The following is a 25,168-nucleotide window of genomic DNA, read 5'->3' on the forward strand; positions in this document are numbered from 1 at the left end:
ATTATTTGTTATTTGATAGTTGTTTTGCTTTGGATCATGTGTTTGGTGGATGTTGTTTATTTTCAGAATTACTATTTGTGTTGGTGTCATTCGTTCCATTGAGTGTGTGATTTTTAAAAATATAAGCAGAACAGACTGTTAGTTAGTATGTGTAGGAAAGTCTGACGATTGTGAGCATTAAATTAAAATGGTCGAAAATGTGCAGCTACCTTTTTGGTATATAAGTTGCTTTTGACAATAAGAAATGTTTGCCATAGGTTCATAGTTAGTTCATTGGAACCCTTTGCATCTGCTTACAATCAAATATACACAATATTTTCGGTTCGCCATAGCATAGCATATTTTCCGCTTCTCCATCTGGTTGATGCCAAGTTATGAGGAACCTTTGGCCCCCTCTCCGATCGTAAAAAAAACAAGCCGCACTCGTATGGTCAGTTCGGCTGTGCGCTTTTATCTCTGCATTCGACCACTGCCTCTTCCACAGCGCTGGTCGGATGCCGTCGTCGTCCTCCACTCCAGCGAGATTTTGTTGCCTTTTTTCTTCACTCTCGTTGTCTCTGGTTCTCTTTCCTGCATGTATGCACGTGTTACGGTCCCGTTCCAAATCGCTTCGATCGACCAAAAGAGGCTTTTAATGTTTTCCGCCATTATGGACCAATGCACCCTTCGCGTGCATTCTCTCCCCATTTTCACCGTCCAACGCGAGGCTGTTCGTGTTTCTCCAGTTTCTGCTGTGTGCAGGCTCGGCTGTATACTGTCTTACACCTATACCGGCAAGCTGGCAGGCCTCGCTGTGTTGTGTGCCGCTACACTTAGACCACTACTTTTCGACCATTTGTGATCGTACGTTTGATACACCCTCGGCTGCTGCTACTATTTGCAGCTCCGGTCGTGGTTGCGTTTTTGCTCGATTTATGCCATATGAAAAATGGCGAACAACAAGCAAAATATCTTGTTGGTGAAAAGAGGATTAAAGCCAAAGGTTGTGTTTAAGTGCATTTTTTAATACTGCAAACTATATTTTTTTAGTATTATTTTAGTATTGTCGGCATGCATGTATGAATACATATTGGCCAAAGTTGAAAAAAGATGGTCGAACTGTGGCTATCTATCAATAACACACGGTCCTGTTTCACAGATCGTTTGATCCTCTGCCGACTTGAGCGAAACCTAACGAAATCATTCGCCACAGATGGTATTCCTGTTCAAGCGTAACGGCTAAACGTTCGTGTCGTTGATTTCACCTCGGCAGTAAATACAAAAAAATGTTTTGTTTCTCAAGCGCGCACATCGGGCTAGGAAGCCGTTTCCCTTCCCGTAGCGGCTATCCAAGGGCAGCGGCTGGAAGAAGGAGAACTAGGACTGTTGTTCAGACGTCGTTGTAAAAATTCCCATTTCGGTTGATTCGTCACGGTTCGGTATTAGTTTCGGCTTTAGTTCTGGATTGTGTTTAATTATTGGTTGCTCCGAAATGGAACGAAACGACCGAAAATTAGCTCTAGAGCAAAATAGTGCTTTTAGTGAACAGTGAAGCACCAAAACACCAGCTTGATTTGACCGTCAATTTTGGGTAACGGTGATTTAACATTCATCCTTTTTAATCGTTAAATCATCAGTACTGTAGTAAGTTGTTATGAGAAAGCTATTACAATAATGAAAAGCATAACTACATCTTTATCATTATGCTATTAGAATCGCACGCAGTAAGTGTTGTTTGTTTTTTATTGTTTTATAAAACAACATCACCATCTATTTTTTGTATGAGTAATAGTGACTACATACGACATGCAGATAAGAGGTCAAATCTTCAATACAAACAACAGTAACTACAAGAGAATGGGCTATTTATTTATTCAATACTTTTTTTATGACCGATTTAGAAAACAGTTCCAATCTGCATCTAACACAGTGCAATGAAAAATGCATTATATACAAATGCACAGGAAATCGAGATTGTATTTTATTTTCTTCGACCTAGAATCGGGTACTGGTGCTTTTCGTTCGAGTCAATGTTTGGTTATCCCAAAGGTTATCCCGGAAGTTTCTGGTTTTCATCTGCTTGACTGGACGGTGTTGCTCCATAACAGTAATGCCTGGTGCTTATGAAATATGCAATGGTCTGAGGGAAACACTCTTCACAATACTGTGCCATGAAGATATTCGCTTTATTTTTCGTATCAAAACAATACCTCTTATCTGGTTTATGATAGTTTTTTCATTCATTCTCATAATTTTATTATTATTATTATTATTATTATTGTTGCTGTCGTGTTGTTGGAACTCAAATCAATTTAAGGATTATTTTCATCTGCCAGTCTGAAACTATTCTAAATGTGGGGGCCTACTTTGTTTATTATTGATTTGTATAAAATGACCGGTTGTTATATATCAATGAATGTATAAAAGACTGATCCCGTGGTACAGTCAAAAACTTAAGTTAACAACTTACCCGTCATGATGTATTAATGAGTAAATGTATAAAATGAGACTTTAACATTTGCCTTATGCGCATTTGATTTTTTGAATACTCTTTGAACAATAAACGTATTTCACAAGTCAAAAAGTAGGTAAAATTATGTTTATCATTTTGTTGCGACACGTTTCTTTTCAAAGCCTGTCTCTTTTTTTAAATTCACGACGTCTAGAGTATGTTCGATATGTTTCCATTTGTCAAATGTAAGATTGCTTGGTGTCTCTATCTTTACGAAAGCATGTCCGCAACCGGATCCTCTTCGGGCATCGCCCGGAACAAATCGCTTCCAATCGTCATACCATCATTCTTCATCAGCTTGCTAATTATATCAATTTCACCCGTAATATCCCCCGAACACCAAGCGCTACATCTCAATTAGCCACACCTTGGCGTGCCGTTGCACAAATTGTTTTGTGCAAGCACCATCTTTGTACACACACTCCACCATCCACAGTGATTGAAATGCTGGATAAAAAGTATCCGGTAGAATGTCGGACATCGGATATACACACCGACGGGCGTTATTATTGGACGAGTGGTGGGAAATGCACCGGTGCAGCGCGCATAATGCTGGTACGCTATACCGGATGCGTAGAGCCGGGCCCATCTATACATGGGGTTTGATATCAATTATAATCGTCCGGTCGAGCGGACGCACCCTGAGGCTGGCTGGTGTTTCATGGTGGACGTGCCCATGCGTAACGCAATCCTCTCCCACAGTGGTAGTCTCATGTTTTGCTGTTGCAACTTCGGTGGTAGGCCGCAGTAATCACAGCAGCGCGGAATGAGGTGAACCGGGGGTAGTAATTGTTGCGTACCGCCATCACCACTTTTCTTGTCAGCGACAACACCGGTATATCTAGGAGACCTATCATTTAGCTGTGACGGTCGGTGTGAGGTGGTCGTTATACTACTTAATTGTTGGCGATATTAACTATCGAAGGAGCAGTTGCGCGATCTGAACCCAACGATTGCAACATTCTTTCATCGGTCTCGGCGCGAGCTACTAGAGGTGATCGAAGATGAAGATGTGACAGATAAGAGCTTAGTGTCTGTGTCTAATTATTATGACCGTCTGGTAGGATGCATAGAAACAATGATTGGATAACTAAAGTATAATTAATTCGTTTACATGGGTCTGGATACTTCCGCTCTCTGTTGTATAGATTTTGTTACTCATAGCAAATAAACACGGTCGTAACTGACACCCGGTGTTATGCAAATACATGTAACCCTATTGTTTTTCATTATTCGACATCTATGCAATCATTTAGCATACATTGTACGTTTGTGTATGACTCTCATCGTATGAGTGAACATCCTACATTAGAAGTTCCATTTTTTCATATGTACAAAATTCAATAGTTGAACGCTTTTTAGTTGGCATGCTTTTCAGTTTAACGCTCAATAGTTGGGTGACATTTAAATTAAAAAGCATCCGTTTGTATGGAAAACCCGGTTTTTGAAAAATTAACAAAAATCTCATGTCTTGTAGAAAAAATTCCGAAAATTTTTGTATGGAAAAACGTGCCAAAGCACATACTCAATAGTTGGCAGGGAATCGAAGTTCAACCAGTGAGTTCGTACTGTATTCAAAAATTGGAATAACTGACGAAATTTATCCCACACATAAAATACCGTATACATACCGTAAAATACTCAAATGTCGAAAATTAGGGCTGACTCCTTCTCTTTATAGATTTACAAGTGCTATGAATCAGTACAGTTTCTACTGTACAACAGTTCGTAAAAGGTGATGGAACTGGAAACAGATGGCGATGCCGTTTTTCTTTACAAACCCTAGGTTTTGACCTGGACAGTTTCGGTGCCTTCACAGAAATCGATGCTGTGGGATCGTTGAAAAGAGAATGTGGGTGGTATTCAGCATTTTGCGTTGTGTGTTGGATTTTTTTTTCATTCAAACGCTGTCCTGACTTGCTTTTAACAATTTATTGAAATAGAAAGATATGATTCTTGCAAACTATACAATAGAAATGTGTATTATAGTAACCAGCAATGAGCGTAATTTGTTGATTGTGTGAGTGATATTTCCATCTAAGAAAGTTGCTTATGTATTAGACAAGCGAGGAAAACACAAAAACCTTTTTGCTGTCTGCTCATATTCAACAAGCCATAGCCATTTGTTCGTTGTTTTGAAATGCAAAACATGTCCGATACAACTTCATTTGTGGCATTGTATATGCTGATGCTGTACAATTTCAGACGTCGGCTGTACTTGATTTATATGCAAAGGTGTCCACAAACTCCGTACAACATCCAACGATACCAGATTACTTGTACGACCACTGACCACAATAGACGAGCCGACATGCAGTTTCTCGTAGTTTCTGTCTGCAGGTGGTCGTCGTTGATTGCCGTCTCCGTCAATATTCCCTTTACCTCTTCCTCTTATAGGCTTCCGCTGCCATCATCGTTCCAATATGCCTTCGTTGTGGTCTTTTCTATACCGTTATTACTCTTTCTCTTGAAATTGCGAGATCGAACTCGCCGTACACTCAGCATGGTGAAGTACAAAAGTATTGGCGTTTCCTTTAAGGGTTTGCTTCTCAGTCATTCCCGGCGTATCTCTAGCGGGAAAGTTTCACCAATAGCGCTCCCGGCGGGGTTTCTTCTATTGCTAGATGAAACTCTTCACTTGTTCGTGGACCTGTTCGTTGCTCTGTGTTTATTTGTGTGTGTGTGTGTGTGTGTGTGTGTGTGTGTGTGTGTGTGTGTGTGTGTGTGTGTGTGTGTGTGTGTGGTTGAGGAATTGTGTTTCTTTTTCTCTCTCCTGGGTTCGTTTTCCCCCTGTCTGCATTCGTCTTTGAATCAGTCACATCTGACAGCCGCTCTTCCCCGGAGATGTGTACTTTTTTTTTGTTTTTGAACGGCATCGTGATGGAAATGTAATTACGAGCTCCAAACGGTAAATAAACTCTAACCCTACCGCCTTGTGCTGATCGCTCTATGCGTCAGTAATTGTCGGACAGGTCTTTGTTGGAGGTTGGAGATCTTTGCACCAGAGGATTTTTGTGCGGATCTGGAGCTTTGTCGTTGATTGGGTTTTCCTTTGCCATGGCATGGATTGTTGCACCTCACTGGATGGTTGTCGCCATCCAGTATCCGGACATCCGACGATAAAGGTACACTATATACGATGACTTTAGCGTGAAGCGACGATGACCAAATTCATACCATTGGACTTGGAAGGCGAGGAATGGAAGGTGTTATGTTCAGACGAATACGTCGTTACATAGCTAGTGGTATTGATTTTTTCATCACTGAGATACTTCCATCATTCTTTCGTCACCAGCAGATTATTGGGTAAACAATAGAAAGAATGACAATAATGAACAATATATAGTCCGTTGTTTATTTTGGGAGTTTTTTGGACTACAGTTTGATAAATCAACTAGGCAATAGGGACCGATTTTAGTTCGCGAATATAGAGTTTGTAACTGGAAAAGACAATTTATTCAACTACTGCCAACAAAAGGAGGTAAAAAATAACAAATATAAAATCTACCACTGTTATCAGAAGTCCAAGATGAGTAAAGCTAAAAATAGTTGATAAGTAATAATGGTCGTTTTATTCATGTCCGTTTTGAATTTGATAATATGGGTTGAACAATTTATTATAGTTTTCTTCTGTATGCCCATCATTAAGTTGTACATATTAAACACAGTATTCATCTTCAAATCAAATTTCTAGTATCTTGATCCGCTCAGCGATTTAGTTGCAACGATTTTATATATCCTGGTTGCTTAAAAATATATCGTATGAGGATTTATTACTTCCATAAGGTCTTTAGTATGGAAAAGTGGGGGTTCTTAAGCTAAAAATGGCTGCTTTGTAGGTTACCCGTTTTTTTATGATAAGTTTGGTCTGCAGCATCTCGGTGGGCGAGCCTAGTATTTATCCCTAACGACAGCTTGTGTGTACTTCCTATCGTATGACTTGTTAAAAGCAATGGTCTTCCGTAGGAGCGTCTGCATTAGTATTCACATTGGCCCAGCTCTACGTGAGCGTTTTTTGAAGAGTACTTTAACATCCTTAGCTGTTCGTAGTCCCCCGAGGTCCTTCTTTTAATGGAGATATTTTTTCCTGTTCCTGTTTCGTACTCTTCCTTTGCTAAAGCATTCTCTTGCACGTTGTAGCATTGATAGTCGGAACAGTTCCTCTAGTTTACTCTACTTCTTTCCTTACCGAGCTTTCATTATGCTCTCAGGATCGAAATTGTGTATGCATAACACATTCCGTCGTTGGCCTGTTTTTACATAATTCGGTTTGACCTTCCGGAAGCTGTCTTTTACTTTGGCTCGGATGTCGTTTGTCCTTCTTTCTTTCGTTGGTTGAATTATTTTGAGCAGTATCTCAATGATTACTACATTTTAACATTTTAAAAATAAAAATATTGTTTACATCGATTCTTATATAAATGTCTAATCACATTTTTTATACGCTTTTCTTTTACAGGTATGTCTAAACTCGATAACCAATACGCAAATAGTTGTAACGACTTTTGTGACAAAAACTCATCATTCTGTTTTGGGCGAGTAATTTGCAGTATGTAAATGTTTTTTTTTGTCACAAAACTGAGTACACTGTCGAATGTATACAACGAAATATGAAATATGTACCTTTATTGTTGATATAAACTTTTGGGATGACAGCTGTCGTCTGAAATCACTTGAATGTATATTCTATCTTGCTACACTGCTTGAATTTGGTAGAACAGCACAATGCATATATTGTAAACCCAATCGATAGGAAACCATGAACACCAAATCGAATTGAACAGTAGTTTTGTTTTTGTTATTTTTCCATCACGATAAAACGATCGATAATTTCCAAAACATCGGCTTTTGTTGATAAAAATAAATCGAAAATAGCAGCTCCCTTGCATGTGAAAGTGAGAAACTGAACAAGGACGATTGGGATTATATGTTTTTTTTTTTACGGTACGATTGATATTTCACCACTGGGGAGACGTGTTGAATTTTTGCTCATCCATATGAATAAGTGAAATCCTATTTCGTTATCAAGACAGGAGTGCAATGACGATTTCAATTTGCTGCTTTTATCTCTGTGTATAATCCAGCTATACGCAAGGAAGATGAGATTTTTTTTCTCCAATTTCTATTATTATTTTGGCGTTTTTTATCCCAGCCTCTGATGTTTGAGAGCGTTTTCAATTGGTGTTTGTACATAATTTATGGGTTTTTGTATGGAGATGCGCGGCAAGCATAGGTAAAACACTTGTTAAATCACGGAAAAAATCTAAAACAAAATTCGTAGTAATCTATTTGCATTGAAAAAAGGAACTGATATGTTTTTTATATATAATGGAATCATGATTTAGTTTAAATTATTTTTACAGATATCTAGTTACAAAAGCTAAAGCTATTAAAGCACTGTTTTGTTTAAAACGATGGTCACCATATCAAAAGCACCTCATGCGAGAGTACCATATTCCATTAATCAAACTCCAGTTACCATTTCCGACTTTCGTACCGACATCCGGTGACAAAACGGCGACACACGTCCAGAGAAGCCGTACAGCCATCCCGCTGGGTATATTTCCATTTCGTTTGGAAGGTGTGAAAGAGATGGAGAAGAAAAAAACCTTTCGATTGGGGCAGAAAAGAACAAGGATGATTGATTATCATTACGTTTAATCACTGTCTGTCGGGTGGGCCTCCCGATAGTCGAACAACAAAATGCAAAACGTGAAATGAAAAATTAAAACGATCACACCACATGCGTTTTGTTTCAGCACACCGCGTCACTCACGCAGTCACTTTGGTAGTTGTTTTCTTCAACACGTTGTCAAACAATGCACGCCGTGAAAAATTCAAATTTGTTACTAAAAATGTGAAATGAAATGATTTATTCTTGAAAGTGCTACTTTTTTATTTGAAAATGCCATTTGTTTTAAAATTAGAGTTGAACCAATCCCGGTTTTGTAAGTTTGGCGTCTGAACATTTAAAAGCAGCCGTATTCGTTCATATATACTTTTGAGTCAGTCCTCGCAATGAGGGTCTGGTTAGTTTAATATCTAATTTGGTAGAAACAATATACGCAACCTCTAGACCCTGTATCCTTGTTTTATTAGACAAAATAGAAAAAAAATGACAAAAAATAGAAAAAAATAATGAAACACATAAAGAACCAGGCATGTTCTGCTTTCGTCGACTGGTTTTGATTGTGTTTGTTCAGTTTTTGAACAAATTCATCAGGGCATTCCTTGTCGAGTGGAGGTATTCAAATTCCTTTTTTTGTGCCATGTGTATTCTTTTCACCTCCTAAGGACTTTAACCGGAGTAGAAATTTCTCATTCAAGAACGGGATGCATTACAATGGTTCTTACCATGCAGGATCGTGCGCGCTTGAGTAGTTGACCAGGAAACGAGGACCACCGTGACATAGCCACCGGAAGATGGTCTGTGGCCTTTTTTCATTCATCGTCGTTCGTAACACAAACCCTCGGATGTTTTTGTGTTCAGTTGTTTGACATACCAACCGCTAGAGGAAGTTCCCTCGATTTCGGGACATGGAAAGTACCCGATGCGTCATTTCACAATGAATGGAAACGATTTGAAGTGGATGGAGTTTTTGAAAATGGAATGTGCGGAAGAAACCACTTTAAGCTAGAAGGGTTAGGCAATTAAACAAAGCCGAATCAAATCCCTTAGCATCAGACAGGTCCGATCTTTGAAGATGTACTGATGGAGCGTTCTTTGAAGTAGTCAAAGCGCTAATAAAATACCAAATCAGTTTGAAAGTGTTGGATGGTCGTAGATTGGAATTAGTAATCATTAAACTTCAATGATAACATAGGCACTTTATCAAGTACTCTGTTAACATGCTTTACATGTTATATTAGCTCATACAACACATTTGAACCATACCATGTATGTGACGAGTTTGGCAGAGACGAGATTTAGTCCGAACCAAGATCTCTACGCTTGCGGGGCCGAGTCGCTATTTGGGAGGAGATAAAAGCGTCAACTTATTTTACATTTATGACTGGTTGTTTCGCTGCTGTTGCTGCCATCATCGGGCTCGCTCTTTTATGGGACTTTTATTAATTCGGCAACTAAGTTTGAGCTGAGCAATCAAAGACATTAGGCTGGGTGGCCCAAGGCGTACGGTGCTTATCCGTCTCACATGCTTCTCAAGATGTGTCAGTTCCACGTTTGCAAAGCCTGCGGCATCGCACAAATGCCGGTTAGCGCTAAACAGACCACGAAAATGGAATCTTAATCCCCTGGTGACGCTTTCCGCTCCCCACACAAATGCTGCGGTTGAAACTTCCAGTATGGGGGTAGAGTCGCCTGAATTTTCAAAAGAATAGCCTGTGAGTGAAAAAAATAAGCATAAACCAACCACCGCTGGCGCGCCAAATCCGTAAAACGGCGAGCCACTAAACGAATGCCGATGGCAACAGATTAATCCGGAGACAACCTGTGGTCGGTAGTAGGTTAGTGCGTGTGTTCCATGTTGCGCCGCTAGTGGGCATAATTTTATTGGCACCACCAACGAGAGTGGCTCTTTTAATATTTACCGACATTACGAGAAAAGCACATTTCGAGGGAGCGATTAAGATTCGTGCTGCGATGGGAGGTGATGTTTCTGTTTTTGCGTTGTCAAAAAAATATTAACGTTAACAGCCATGTTCCTAAGTAATACGACCGAGGTGGTTCTTTGCAAATAACAAAAACCAGCCAAGGATTTTTATCTAGTTCATCAACTATACAGATCGACACTTTTTATTCAATTACATTCAACATATTAAATCACACTGGAATTGCTCACATATATATGTTGGATAAGAGGCCTTGTGGCTCTGTTTAAAGATTTACAACATGGTAGAATTGTAACATGGATCATTAAATAATATTTCTGTATAAAACCGGCTGAGTTTTTAAGTTGAAATTTTGAGCATCCAGTTCTTTGGTATTCACCGCCCGCTCGACAAACGATATTTGCCTGCTCGTTTTGTCTGTTATTAGCCCACAGATTGAATGCCGTGTGTTCAACTCGGTTCGGTTTCAGCAACATCAAAAGATCCACTGCCGACAATCGAAGATTTCCTCGTCACGCCATTGTAGAGCCAGCGGAATGACGACGCGTTTATATTTGAAGTAGGTTGCTTGCTGAGAGTGGTAGCGAGAGTACGGGGCCCACGGGTTGGTATAGCGAGTGTGCTTGTAAACGCGAGGCCGTTTTGCCCGCGTCATGATGGAGACGCCGCGGACGTTCAGGAGTTTTTGCCGTGCACGAAGAGAAGACCTTTTGAATGGGCAGGTGTTTTGTGCAGTTCTGATGCATCAAACCAGTTCCACCGGACGTTCACCCACCGACAGCGACTGGAACCCGGGCACGGCTCTGTCGCCAGTACATAGCGCCGCGCCGGTCAAAAGCTACGCTCGCGCGCGCCGGCATGATATTAATTAATGATTTATGAACCCACCATCACAAACACCATCGCGAAGATGAATACTCGCTGTGCTGCTGCCACTTGAAAGTGCAATACCGAGCACACACCCCGCGTTCTGTTCCTTGCCCTTCCCCTCATATCATCGCCGGCTCTGTGTGTTGTGGCCTTCTCTGCAGGTTGTCAACACGCTTGGTTTGTAGTCGTTCGTAGTCTTGATGATTCTGATTGTGCAGTCACTTCAAGGATCATCTATCAAGCTTGGGAAGGAGGCGGCTTTGCTTGTCTTTTGTTATTGTTCGCTTAAGCCTTGCGGCGCCGCCGTTTGTCTCACCGAGCGGCACGACGTTGGCTCAGGATGTCTCGAATGCTTGGAGCTGGTCTGAATGGGTCCTTGAATGGTGGTATTTTTATTATACCCTTTTTCTATGCATGTTTATTATCGTTCATTGCTTTCTAGGCCCACTCGTAAGCCTCTCACAGTGAGAGTGTGTGTATGAATGAGAGAGTGCATATAAAAGTTATGATCGTAATTTTTGGAATGCATTACAGTTCAGAGCGCATTAATTGCAAAGACGCGTGAAATTTAGTATCATATGTATGTTAATACTTTTGGTACAAATGTTATGTTTGAGCAGATCAACAAGCTTCGAGTAATTTTATTTCTGTGTAAACTATGTATGCCATTAGGATATGAATCCCAAACCAGTAATTATACTAGGTTCGGGGGGAAATGTGTGGAAAGTTTATAACAACAGCGCACCTGGTTTATTCACAAAGTATTGCATGATCATTCCATGATCCATCTCCTGCTATTCTGTACCATTTTTTTTTATCCCGATAGAAGCTCCTTACTACCGACCTAAACAGAAGAATAGAAAGATTCCACGTTAATGGATATTCCCGTACCCGTATTGATAAGCAATGATGCCAGCAATTACCAGAGCATTTGCTTAATAAAACATTGTCAGTAGGCTGCAAAGAGTAAAAGCCCTGCGATAGTTACATCAACATCAAGTGAGAAAACATTGATTGTAATCCTGCGATTTAATTATCTTAATGATTTTTTTCCCCAACTGTAACCTATCCTTGATGCCAAATGAAGGCAACATTCAGAAGTAGCAAAACAAACCATTTTCTACAACGCCGAAGAATCAAATAATCTCTTTTCCCGCATTTCATATTTTTTGTCACATGCTTTGTTATACAGTGTGTATCTGTATCTTGTTAACGTAGGCTTGATGAATTATAGAATTAATTGTTTTTTTTTTTCAAAGAAATTACTAGAATTGCCTTTTATCAAAATTTCAGATGCATATATTTTTACTAATTTTATAAATTGTTCACGTTTCCAAATTGTGACAATTGTAACTGTGAAACCTTTCCAGCAAGGTTTGTATATGAATGGTCCAAAAGTTATGTTTATCAGTGCAAAAAGATGGTCACAAAACCATGTCCCACATTGCTGAGTATTTATGAGATCCGGTTGACACGGTGTGGACATCATCGTTCACTTACAAACTTTATCGTTGGCGTCCGATTTCACCGTAATGTGACAGTAATTAGCAATACCAGGTGCCGACAAAATAAAGGGCGAGAGTTTTCCATCACGAAAGTAAACGCTAAAAAAAGACACATAAAATGCAACCAAAAGGTGGTGGCTCCTCAGGTGTCCTTTTGGGGCCGAACAGACACCGCAGAGTGTTGCAGAATCAATTTAAACTCAATCTCGTTTCCATTATCATTCATCGTTCTGGTACCATTAACGTCCAACTGGACGTTCGTGCTGTGTATGTGTGTTGAGCGCACTTGTATTGCCGAAAATGCATCTCATATTTCATGTCCAGTTAAAATTGAATACTTTCTTTTTTCGTGTACCATGTTGGAGCACATGAGTTGTGTGCTGTGTGTTAGCGTATGTGCGAGTGTGTGTGTTTTTTTCGTTTAAAAACTTGCCCAGGCAGAGGAGATGATGTGCGATTTTCAATTAACCTTGTTATGAGGGATCATTTTTTTCAGTCACAAAAAGACACTAATACTTCCCTTTTATGATGAGCATCAATTGTGGATGGCGAACACAGCATGGAGAGATTAATTTTGCTGTTTCTTTTTGTAATAATGTGTTATGTATGTGGTAATTTTTTGCAGCAAAGTATACACAACGTTCAACAGAATGCTTAATTTTTCTATTATAGTTTTGTAGTGTGCTTTCAATTTAATCCGATCGAATTGACAATAGTCGAAGTTGTAGATATTTGAAGTCAAATTAAAACTATCAGTTTTGATAGCACAAATAATATATCTTTTGTAAAGAAATTGTAGTATTTCTACTAAGAAATTGTAGTTTCTACTACTGGCTGGCATCGTTAGAAAAATATTTCCCTTACATGAACTTCTTGTTTTTGTGTTGTATATCTGGAGTGATCTCTATTTCCATCCAATATCTTTGTCTCACTTTCTCCAGCTGGGAAGTTGCTAGCATTTTATTTTTATAGCCTGCTCACGACCCAGACCACTGCTGCCGCTATTGTTCATTTGGAAATGACATTTTCGTGGCGATAACGATGCACGCCAATGGTTGGATATAGGGATATTGTGATGATGCCTTACCAACGGCTGGACGATCCATTCCTACGATACAGCGACAACGACTGCTCGGTATCGTCAACCGTTCGTCCTCCTATGGTAGAGAGCTTGCCCCGGTGTGGTGTGTACGATGCGCTCGTAAACCGAAGCGACGATGATGAAACGTTACGGTGAAATTCCATCACGATCGGCCAATAAAGAAAGGCGAAAACAGGCACAGAAATACTGTTCCACTCTTCCCGAGGCGCGGGTTTTGTAAAAAGCGTGTAAAGCCAAGCTTGCGGTGCCGCAAACTATCCTTATTGGGTAACAATTCAACCGGTCGGCGTGAATCTGTAACGCGACGTGATTTGATCGAATCTGGCCAGTTTGGAATGACACCACAACTGACAACAACACCCTGGTACCATCATCAGTATCATCATCATTACCATCATCGTGAGGGCAGTCGAGAAGAGAGTCGTGAGGATAGAATCACTTCCGCTTACCGTTGACCGCGCCGGCAGCCTATCGTTTCTGAAATAGTAGTAATGCGGAAGGTGTGTGTGGCGCCTATTGTTTTCACTTATAGCGGTTTTCCTCATTCTAGCTGATCTTATACCGGTTCCTCGTTAACGTTGGTCTGAAAAAATGTCTTGTCGGTCTATTCTTGGCTTGAACCCATGACGGACATGTCATTGAGTCGGTCGAGTTGATGACTGTATCACGGGACCGTCAAGAAATATGCCTTAATATTGAAAATCTATACAAATAGATGGAGAGTGGCGAAAGCTAAAGACGTTACTTTAAATTAAAAAAAAAGAATTGTGAATTGTGAAGTGAAGAATGAAAAATTTTGTCACACAAGCGTCGTACGTTTTACTGTTTTCATTCCGATTTTCTCCAGAGAGAAACTTCAAAACATATCACAAAAGAAAACAAGTCATGGGAATGTGCCCTCGTCTTGAAACAGACGTAAATATTACGTTGTTTCACTCGTGAGTATACTCTCCCGGGATGTTCACCCCCTAAGTATTTAGGAATGTTCTGAAAATCTTGCTCCAGATTTTCTCAAAAATGTGTGTATTGGAAGTGTCTTGTTTTACTCTTGCTGTCTTACGTACGTGTACTGGCATATTTTACGAAGAATACAAGCAATTCGAAATATACACGTTTGTCTGTCGTCCTAATCTCATAGAAATGTTCACTCAAGATGACTAAGGCACACTTGCCATCTATCAAAACGATGATGGTGATGTATGTTATAAGTTCATCGTAGTTTCAAGTGGTAGTTTCACATGCCTTTTAGAAGAGAATGTCTGCTTGCCTTGTTGCAGTTGTATTTATATGAAGCGATCATCCCGTGTTATTATCAATGTTTAATATATGCACTCGAAAGCAAAGATCTGTATGCTATGCTTTACTAGGAAAAATATCAATAAGCCTCCTTACAACCGTTAAAAGCCCGTTTCGTTCTCTGGCACACTGAAATAGCCAACGCACGTTGGACGGCATTAAATCACTGCTACATTCGAACTCGAAAATCACTTGAAATTTAGCCACCATAGTGCATTTGGTTTCGTAATGGTTTTGCTTTCACTTCTTGTTGTCCCACATCATCCTGGCCGCTGCTGCTTGCGGTATGGTGTATGGTGTGTGCGGCGGTGTACTGTGCATCTGGCAGCTGCGATCGTTACGGTGTCTCATTCAACGAGTCGATCTCTATCCTATCCGCGCCTGTCACATCCCGTGACACGAATTGCTGCGCCACGAGCACCGCACCGATGTCTGTTTTTCTCTGGTGCCACTTGAATGGGGGGGCTGAAAGCAAAACTTAGAGCGATGGAAGAGCACAGCGTTACTGTTAGCGATCGGGCGGCATGGACATCGCATAGAGATGGATACACGCCAAGAGGGCAATTGGAAGCCAAAATATGTTGTTAAACTGTGTTGCATGTACGGTTGGAATGAGAGAAGTCAAAACAAAGTCTATACTTATTTAAGACGTCGAGGAATTTGTTTCAATTTCCCAACAAACAGTTAATGCTGCATTCGAAAGCTCTGTGGTTTAGTTTTTGAGAAGTTTTTTATAAGAATTACTTAATTGTGTTGTTGGTTTCGCTTTGCACTCAACATTTCATTGTGCCTTGGTGTCTACTAAAGCAGACAATCCCACGAAGCACTCGACTGTCACATTCCTCCAGAACTAGCACGTGTGTAAGTGACAGTGTTTTTTTTTTTTTAATATTCTTGTGTTGCGCCGTTTGGCGCATAATATGCAGCACCTCCCTTCGGCATTCGTATATTGTGTTCCTCTAACTATGGTACTTTTTCAAACTGTGTTCACATGTTTTTTGTGTGTGTGTTTGTTGCGGCATTCTTCAAAGGTAGCGTTCTGTTTTTCCTTTTAGTTTTCCTCTCTACCCGCAGTGATGCACTACGAAGGCAGTAGTGGTGTGGTGGTCCGTTCGTAGGATGGAGACGAACCACAAAAATTCACCCGCAAACGACATTTATCGAACCGTGAATGACACGAACGAATGTTGAAACGACTATGCAGCGCCGCAAGGCACAGTTGTCTGGTGGTGACACGCTATTAGTTTGTCATAGCATTCCTGCCAGCAGCACCGTGTGAGGTTTGTCGTGAGAAGCCATGAGTGGATTTTTGTATTTTTTTTTGCTAACATTTTTATAATTTAAGAATAGCGTATGAAACGGCATTTTGCAAACTATTAGCATTAAAAAAGAGCTCTTCTCCTAACTACTTTACTTGCCGTATTAAACTATTTTTTTTGGTAACAAAACGTTCCCGATTGAACGAAATCAGACAGCTTACGCGATTTGTAGCCAGCAAACTAAGTCAACCGGAAATCGTTTCACATACTGTTCACATACAGGCGGCCACGAAAGATGCTGTCAGCAGACAGACATCGTACAAAGCCGGCGCTAATGTGTGCCGGAAGGGTCAGGCCAAAAAACTCCCCCCATTGAATGGATGGACGGTTTTATCGTGTGGCAAAAAATAGATTTTACTCTGTACGTCTGTCTATCAACGACTCTTATCGTCCGGGAGTGCTCTCCATCCATACGAAAATCAGATTTAATCCTCGGAAATGGAAAAGAGCGTGTTGATGAAGGTGGTGTGTATTTGCTCCAATTTTTGAATGTGTTAGTGTGTATGTGCATGTGTGTGTGTGTATGAAAAACTCATGTGGAAATTGTATACCAAAAGGCGAACTTTGCCCAAAAACTTGTTCCCTGTGGGGCTGGGGTTGGCCAGTGTACGGTTCAGCAGAAACGCTGTGAAAAACGCTTCTAATCCGCATCGTTAAGCACGCCAATCACGTACACTGAATCGTGCACACAATCAAACACACACACACACACACATACACATACAACGGAAGCCAGAGCATCCAGAAGGCAATCCGACTCGAGGCACACGGAATCCTGTTCCGGTAGTTTGGTACAGTAGTTCCCTCCAGCCCTCCCAATGGTTCTCACCTTTGCACGTTGGACCGCGCCACCATATGGAAAGGATTTTATTTTCCTTTCACCACATTTCCCATCCGTTTTCGGCGGGTATGGCCAGTGATTTTGCAGGAAGTGATTTAAATTCCAATTTAATCGTTGTTTTTAATTTTCCTATCAACGAGAGAGTGTGAGCAGGTTCGGATTTTAAAATCAATTTATCTGCCCGATTTGCTATAGTCGTTTGATTTGGCATACGACCGTATGTGCTTGTGGACTGCCACAGTACTTGCGTTTATCGCTTGTGGTATGATAATAGAAACGTAAAATTTGGAATTTCCCACCATCCACTTCCATATTCTCCTCTCTCTTGCACTACTGTGATGCGGTTTAGTGGCTGTCGAATATCGGCGGTTCGAGCATCTGGCTGAATGGTGCTGAGCTGAATGGTGGAATTTAATTGAAATTTTAATTAAACAGTCAATCTAAATATGTACTTCATCTCATGCAAATGAGGCAAAAACTCTGCATTTCAGTGAATGGAAGCAGCACATTTTTGTAGGAATGGAAATGGAGACGCTAGTGGCGGACGATGCATGGTTAGAATAGAAGTCTGCCTGGAAAAAGCGAAAACTCTTGAATATGGTACATTACGAAATCAATAATTGAATCGTGGGAAGGATCAACCATTTATCGATTATGTTTTCAATAAATTTTGATGATACAGTAGTTTTTACATAAAACCAAGCAAATATATCAGTTGCATAATTAATATTCCAGATTTGTTTAAAAAATCTAAACCTTCGTGTTTTAGATGATGCATACCTTCAAAGAAAACATTTCCATTTGCGCCAATACGCGCTTGCCACAAATCAGTAGAAAAAAGTGCTGCTCGGCATCATTTAACCCATTTCATCCAAAAGCAAAACAGCAATCTTCAAAGAAAATACTGTAACGGATGTTCCCCACTGGCATTTAACGACAGCTGTCGCTACACAGCGTTTCGGTCGTCGGTTCGCTTGCCTACACGGCCTAGCCTGCACCACCACCACCACACTCCTGTCTGCTCTCCGACCCTCTCGGTATGGGAACATCCTTTGCTAAACAGAGCGCCAAGTGTCGTCTTTCGGTGTGCTTTGAAACAACACGGAACAGTAGTGCGCCCATTAACGCGTTTAACAGACCCGCGTCAACTCTTTTGCCCGCGGACGGAGCAGCGCAACAACACATCACCTTAAGATGATGATCACCATCTTCGTCCCAGTTTTCTTTTGCCGTGGAGCAGTCGAAAACCGACGAAAAGAGCATTCCACGAGCCTGGGTGTGTGTGTGTTGTATATATGGCATCTTTTTGAATCAGATCAAAGGAAAGTGCTTTAAGTGTGAAGACATTCCAATCACACACCGCACACCCCGCTTCTTGTCCTGGTTCCCTAGGCGAAATGGGAAAGAGTGAACATGAAAGGTGAACAAAAATAGGAAACAAATATCCAATTCCGTTGACTCCAATGTATGCGGTTTCGAAATCTTCCTTTCATGTGAAAAGGTTTTTGTAGTCGAAAGAAGATGCTCGCGATACTGTTTTATGATGAAATGTGTCCCATTAACGAATGCACAGCCCCTTAAGCCCTTTACTTCAAAGATGCTTCGTTTCGTTTACACTTTGCCGTTTGCGTCATCAATCTCCATATTTTACTTTCAGCAGCACGGATCGATCCAAAGTTCGAATGTTTTGTGAAGCAACTGCCACGAACCGACATTTGAGTGTGCTAATGAGTTACTTTTTGTTGTATATTTGTTTTACAGTGCTACAAGAATGCGCCACCGACTCGGAAGAGCTGATCTATCCCGGCCGGGCGCCTTCAGCCTGCAGTGCACCACCCGACCTACTGCTAACTAGTGATCGCGAGCAAATGCTTAAAGTGAAATCATCCGCAAGCACCGGTTCTGGCACTGGCCAGACGAAAACATCCTTCCAGCATAGTCACCACCATCATCATCACGGACATCATCATCAGTCACCGTCTTCGAATGGACATAATCATTCGGGCACGTCCCACCAGCAGCAGCAGCAGCAGCAGCACCACCACCATCACAAATCACAGAAAGATGCCTTCCGGAAGTGCACCAACGGGAAGGCGGGAGGCGGCAATGCAACGGCCGGTGGGGCGTCCGGTGCTGGAGCTACTAACACAATCAACACCACCGCCGCCACTATTCGAAGTGATCCAGATCGGGTGCGATTAGAGGTAGGTCGAACACTTTGTACCCTTTTTTTAGTTCATAAATGACCATTAAACAAAGTCTAATCACGATCAGATGGGTTGTTCATTGGGTATACACATTTTAATTATGCATGAGCCGTGAAAGACGCTACAGCAGGTTAACAAAACATAGTCCTTTGTGCTTATTAACCTGCTCAGAATTAGGTGAAGATGTTTGAGAACTACCTATAATATGTCCAACAATAATTAATGTGTAGCGAATCTCTAGGATTTCTTGAGCGCAATAGAAAAATACGCTAGGCACTGCTGCTGCTGAGTGTTGTTAATGTGTTTATTGCATGTTCGAAAGAAGATAAGATTTCTATTATAAATATTGAAATTTCCAAAAGGTTCGAAACGTTGTTGCCTGTCACTGGGGGTCAGCTTAAAATCAACCATCAACAAATACTGAGAATAACCTGCTGCCTGTGGTACCATAAAATTGCTAACCACTTATCAATGTCCCCGTCACGATAAACACCTTCCACGTAAACATAAGCTGCATAAAAAAAAGATCGAAATAGTCTAATATTGTGTGGTGACCGTTTGGTTCGCTGCCTTTGGCGAGTCAGCAAGCTATTCATCTGTCGTTTCCCCCGTCGGCAAGCACGGAGACAGGCGGCGGCGGTGGGGCCCGGCCGCGCATTTGACAACGGCGGTACCCTCTGAAGCGTTTGACAATCGGCCGGCTGTGTTATCAGGGACCCTCTGTGTGCTTGTGAAAGTTGCCGACCCGACACTCGCGCTCCGCTAAAGCAGTTAGCTGATAATAACGGAGGGATGATGGGGTATATACGGCTGCGTGAGACGCGCGATGTACTTCACCGCCGCCGTGTAGCGGTGTGGTGCAGTGTGGAAGACGTTGGCAGCATGGCACGAAACGATCCGGTTTTGGTTGAAATGCTTGAAGTTGCCGATCGAAAAAATGTGAATGAGAGAGAGAAGAAGCGTGTGTGGGAAGGAGGTGGATCATCGATGAAGCACAAGGGATGAAGGGAAGGAAAGCTTGTTAGGAGACGAGCTCGTTTGAAGAGAATGTACAAAGCGAAGCCGCCGCCGATGTGGACGATCCAATATCTCCCGATTTTCTCCCTTTCTATCGGGTATGGTGTAGACGGTAACCGGAGGGAACCATTGAGCGAGACCGGCAGCGGGGTGAAGCTAATCGGTCCGAAGTCGCGGTCGTTGAAGTTTTGATTTATTTATTTTCGTATCGCGGTCGAGTAAAAAAAGAAGACCACTTTATACACATACACGCGCGCGCCATTGAGTGAAGGGTGGCGACCGTCGAAAGGGGAAACCCTTTAGTCATAGGTTGTGAATTCCTGCCTAGCGATAATTTGCTTTCCCGTCCAATTCATTCTTATGAGTGTATAGTACGTGTAGCTTCGATTTTTATAATGCTTTGGTTTTGGCCAGTATCTATCAATTTGCGATTTTACAGTTTACAGATCTCAAACCTCTGTGCGCCAATTCAACCCCACAATCGTCCATCTGCAGCACCCACTCGAATCTCGCTCACATGGACATTGCGAGAAGGCACAACAACGAAGGAACAAAAGGTGGTCGAGGTGTGTGGTGGTAGTGGTTTGTCCATTGATAAATACAAACAAACGAGAATTGAACGAGAATCTTGGCATATAGGCCGGGATCAAGCCGGGGGGAGTGCGTACTGCCGCCGTTGCCGCCATTGCCGACAATAAGGAATGTTTAGCTTTTGCCTAGCGTCGTCGGTGTCCATGTGAATAATCCAATCCGTCAACGAGGGGCTCGATAGGGGCGGCACACTTTGAGGATTTATTATTGTTGTTACTATCATTATTATTTTTTGTTATTGCTGCCTTGATTTGCTTCCCATTCAACCGTGGGCATACTAATCGTGACCAGGGCCAACAGTGTGTATGTGTGTGTGCATGCCATATGCCATAAAAGACCCAACTTTTTTGTGTGCGCAAAGGTTAAGAAACGAAAATAGGGATTAATTTGCAAATGCTACAGCTGTGTTTAAGATATTTTCTACCTACTAAAGTAATCAATGAAATAAACATGCTGTGTTGTTTTTATTTGAAGTCATTAAACGGTTGTTAACGTGCATAACAGGTTTTCGTGATGTGGCCGGACTATTTAAATAAAAAAATAAAGATATTAATAAGAAGTTATGTTTAGTTAACGGGTTTAAAATTGATTACCATCGTTAACATAGCGCCGTCATTACATTTAAATACAACGGTTTGAATGTGCCAAATATAAAGCATATATGCAGTAGACATCTCGAATGTACGAGCCATACCCATAGGTATCACAGAAAAAAGAAACTCGACTACGATGTGAAAGAACCATTCATTTCTTCATGAAAACTAGAAACTTGTGCATGATTTTATCGTCTAGCATCAAGATCATTTATTAGGTCAACGATAAATGTACTCTGATAAATGGCTTTTACAATTGCTTTTTTTTGCACTCAATTAGCTGTGTAATGGGTATGTCTGTTCAAAGACTTTTTCCATTCTCCATGTCCAGTCAGAATCAACAAGCTTCTATGATTCGATTCATTGCTGAAGTGAGACTTTACATAGTCGTATTAAGAAATAGTTCCAATCATTTCACTTATTAGCTTTAACAAATACATTTTCGGTAACATAAATAAAGATACCTTTAAACAAGTATTTGCTATAATATTGTTGACAATATAGTTTATAGCACACGTCGAAATAAACAATTATTAATTATTTCCAGAAATGATTCAACACGTGATGTCAGTGTTTGGTTTTGTGTGCACTGTGGTGGTAGTGGAATTGACTGCATCGATCGATTATTATTTTGTTTATCGTCGATTGTCTGTATATCTTGGCGCTTGGCGATAATTAACAGGACGATAAATTGCTTGTGTGCATGTAGCGTATCAGTAAGACACCCGACCTATATCTCTGTGATTGCTGTGCCTCTAATAACCATCCTTCCTGATGGGCACATACATATACAGTTTTGCTTTGGCGATTCGTTTATCTACATGGTTCGCTGTATTGTACGAGAGCATGTTGAACACAGCCCGTAGATTCTTATCTTATCTAACAACCTCAGACACCTGAAACATGCACGCTGGCGTTGGAAGAGCGTAGAAACAAAGTTACTTGCGGTCTCTGTACTAACACTGTGACAGGCAGAGTGTACGGAGATGTCACGGGTATTGAAGAAATAATAAAGCATAATTTTGTTTGCAAACAATCCTGTCTAGCTTTTCTCTCGGGGTAGTAGATCCGGTAGTAGTAGATTGGGCCGGACTGGTGGTACAGTCATCAACTCGTACGACTTAAGAACATGCCCGTCATAGGTTCAAGCCCCAAATGGAACGTCTGGCTATCCTGCTATGGGTAATCAATAAATCACTGAAAGCCACTAGTGGTACAGGCAGGCTTTGAGCGAAAACAGTTGTTGTGTCAAAGAAGAAGAAGAAGAAGAGGAAGAAGAAGTAGATAGTATCATAACTTTTAGTGGGGTCTTGAAAATGGTTATGAACATATCCATCAATGAGGTACACACTGTGTACAGTCTTTCCCCGAGTTACGCGAATAATGCGTTCCGGAAACATTCGCGTATCTCGGATTTTCGCGTAAGTCGAATATCACGTTTTACAGCCAAAATATACTTGATTGATAATTATTTTTGATTGAATTTAGTTCATTGATGTAATTTATTATTTCATTTGACAATTGATTTAGAAAATTGTACTAATTTGACATCTGAACTGTCAAAAATAAAAATTTGCGTAACTCGAATTCGTGTATCTCGAGTGTCGCGTAACTCGGGGAAATTGTAGGGGAAGGACTGTACTAAAATTTAATCTCAAGTTTCGACTTGACTGTATAATGAAATGTTACAATTGGAATGCCTTGGAAAAAGGGCAGGAGAATGTATGTTATTTTAAGCCCATTATTTTCGATCGTTTGGTAATGAAAAAAAGTATAGTCACTAAAACTATTCTCTTCTCATGTCTTTTCTATTAGGAATTCACTTGCGATGTGTCTCTCGAGGATGGTAAAAAGCCACAACCGCTACAGTTTTCCTTCACCTTGTACGATCTGGATGGTCATGGCAAAATAACCAAAGATGTAAGTGAATTGTTTCTCCTTCTTCATTGGCATAGCGGGCTGTTATACAGACTCCCTAGAATTATTAGTAACCGGACACGTAACCGGATAGTCAGTCCATAACAACAATTAATTGTTCATCTATTGTTTTTTTCCAGGATATTGCCGGAATAGTGTCGACAATTTACGAATCTATAGGCAAATCGGTAGTAGTTCCTCACTATGGTAGCAAAACCATTAATGTAAGGCTGACCGTGTCTCCGGACGGCAAAACAGCCACCACGAAACCGGCATCGGCTGCAGTAAAGAAGGCCATAATCACGCCCCGTCGTCGGTATCGTTCGCGGAAGCTTATCTCCGATGATGATGGTAGCGACACGTCGGAAAATTGTCCCCGGCTGCTTCGCAATCGAACGGCAGCCACAGCTGTTACTAACAATGGCGAAACGGCAAACAATAATCAGGCTGCCCTTCAGAACCAACAACAACAGCAGCAGCAGCATCACCACCATCATCACCATCATTCGAACGGTAGTTCGGGGAAGTTGAAGGAATCGAATCTGTCGAAGGCAACCGCATTAGCAGGAGATAATCAAGTGAATCGCTCGATAGGGCTGAGCAACAGCTCCGAGGGCTCGTCGGCGGTCGGACAGCTGCTGGTTGAAGCGTATCATAAAAATAATCTAAGTCCTGGTGCAACTAATGCAGGCGCGGGCAAGGGTGTTCTCAACAATGCTCCCAACGCAACCAAGAGCAAGGCAAATGAGAATGTGTACGAAAGCATTAACAATCTCAAGTGCTGTAACCTTCAACAGCAGCAACAGCAACATACGGCATCTAATAATACAAGCCTTCAAACTACCGCTTCCTCGCTTCCTGTAACAGCAACTGGATTGAATCAATCAACCACATCGACGGCAGCGCTGATTTGTCACGATTGTGTCGATGGTGGAGCTCCAACGACGACTCTGCTGCCACCGTTGTCCACCTTGGAAACGGTCGTCATTCCAGCGCCGTCCGCAGGAGTTGCTGGGCGTGCCAAACGTAAACTAGTTCGCAAGACTCGTGCCTCACGCAAGACGGCAATCGCAGCAAAAATGATGTCCGAAGACTTTGCCAGACGGCCAAGAGCGCGTAGCCTATCGGTGGGGAACGAAAATTGCTACGAGAATGTAATAGGCCGTATGGCGGCCGCACAAGAGGAGTGCTGGAAGAGCTCACTGTGTCGGCGGGAGCTGATCGAGATCATACGCGAAAGTATGGTGAAGAATAGTCTCTGTTTTCAACCAAATCGGTAAGCTCCCCAGTAAAGCTTTCACTATATGGTTTGGCATCCTTGTACTAAGCACGCATTTTTTCTTTTCATATATTCCGCAGGAAAGCGAATGATAGTTCACCGAAGCATCGCCACCGATCGCACACGATCGCTTCTCGCGTTGGGGATCAGGTGTTCTTCAACTATCATCATCCGACCGCAGCAGCGCTGATGGCGGCCAATACTGGTGCTACCATGGCAGCCGATCTGGGCGGAGCGCAAGCCACCGCAACGACGACGACGACGACCGCCCTAGTCGCAATGGCCGGGCACGAGGCAAACCTATGCGGGTATGATTCGTACCTTCACAAAACAATTTGCGCTGCCGCTGCTAATGGTGGTGTTGGTGCTGCCACGGCCATGCATCTAACGACAGCACACGCAGCTTCAGCAACGGCCGCTATAAATGGCGGGGTTCAAGCTCTTGCCACCAGCACCCCTAACCGCTTGCTGCAGCATCATTTCCATCACTCGAAGTTGAAAAGGTTAGTATTGTGTGAAAAATCTGCAAAAGACTGTTTGTTAATAATTACTTTTTTTTTGGTTCGAA

The 25,168-nt window shown here is 41.6% G+C and overlaps 1 protein-coding gene across 2 annotated transcripts in view; it reads left to right on the forward strand.

The window, feature by feature from the left end:
* Positions 1 to 25,168, forward strand: part of LOC5668136 (protein naked cuticle homolog) — a 44,756-nt gene that overhangs the window by 16,178 nt on the left and 3,410 nt on the right. For both annotated transcript variants that reach the window (XM_061655622.1, XM_061655621.1), the window contains exons 3-6: positions 18,758 to 19,200; positions 23,220 to 23,324; positions 23,462 to 24,597; positions 24,681 to 25,103. In XM_061655622.1, the coding sequence (XP_061511606.1) occupies positions 18,758 to 19,200; positions 23,220 to 23,324; positions 23,462 to 24,597; positions 24,681 to 25,103 (2,107 nt within the window). The remainder of the gene's footprint in view (positions 1 to 18,757; positions 19,201 to 23,219; positions 23,325 to 23,461; positions 24,598 to 24,680; positions 25,104 to 25,168) is intronic.

The sequence above is a fragment of the Anopheles gambiae genome, chromosome 3 (assembly GCF_943734735.2).
Source record: "Anopheles gambiae chromosome 3, idAnoGambNW_F1_1, whole genome shotgun sequence".
Lineage (NCBI taxonomy): Eukaryota > Metazoa > Arthropoda > Insecta > Diptera > Culicidae > Anopheles > Anopheles gambiae.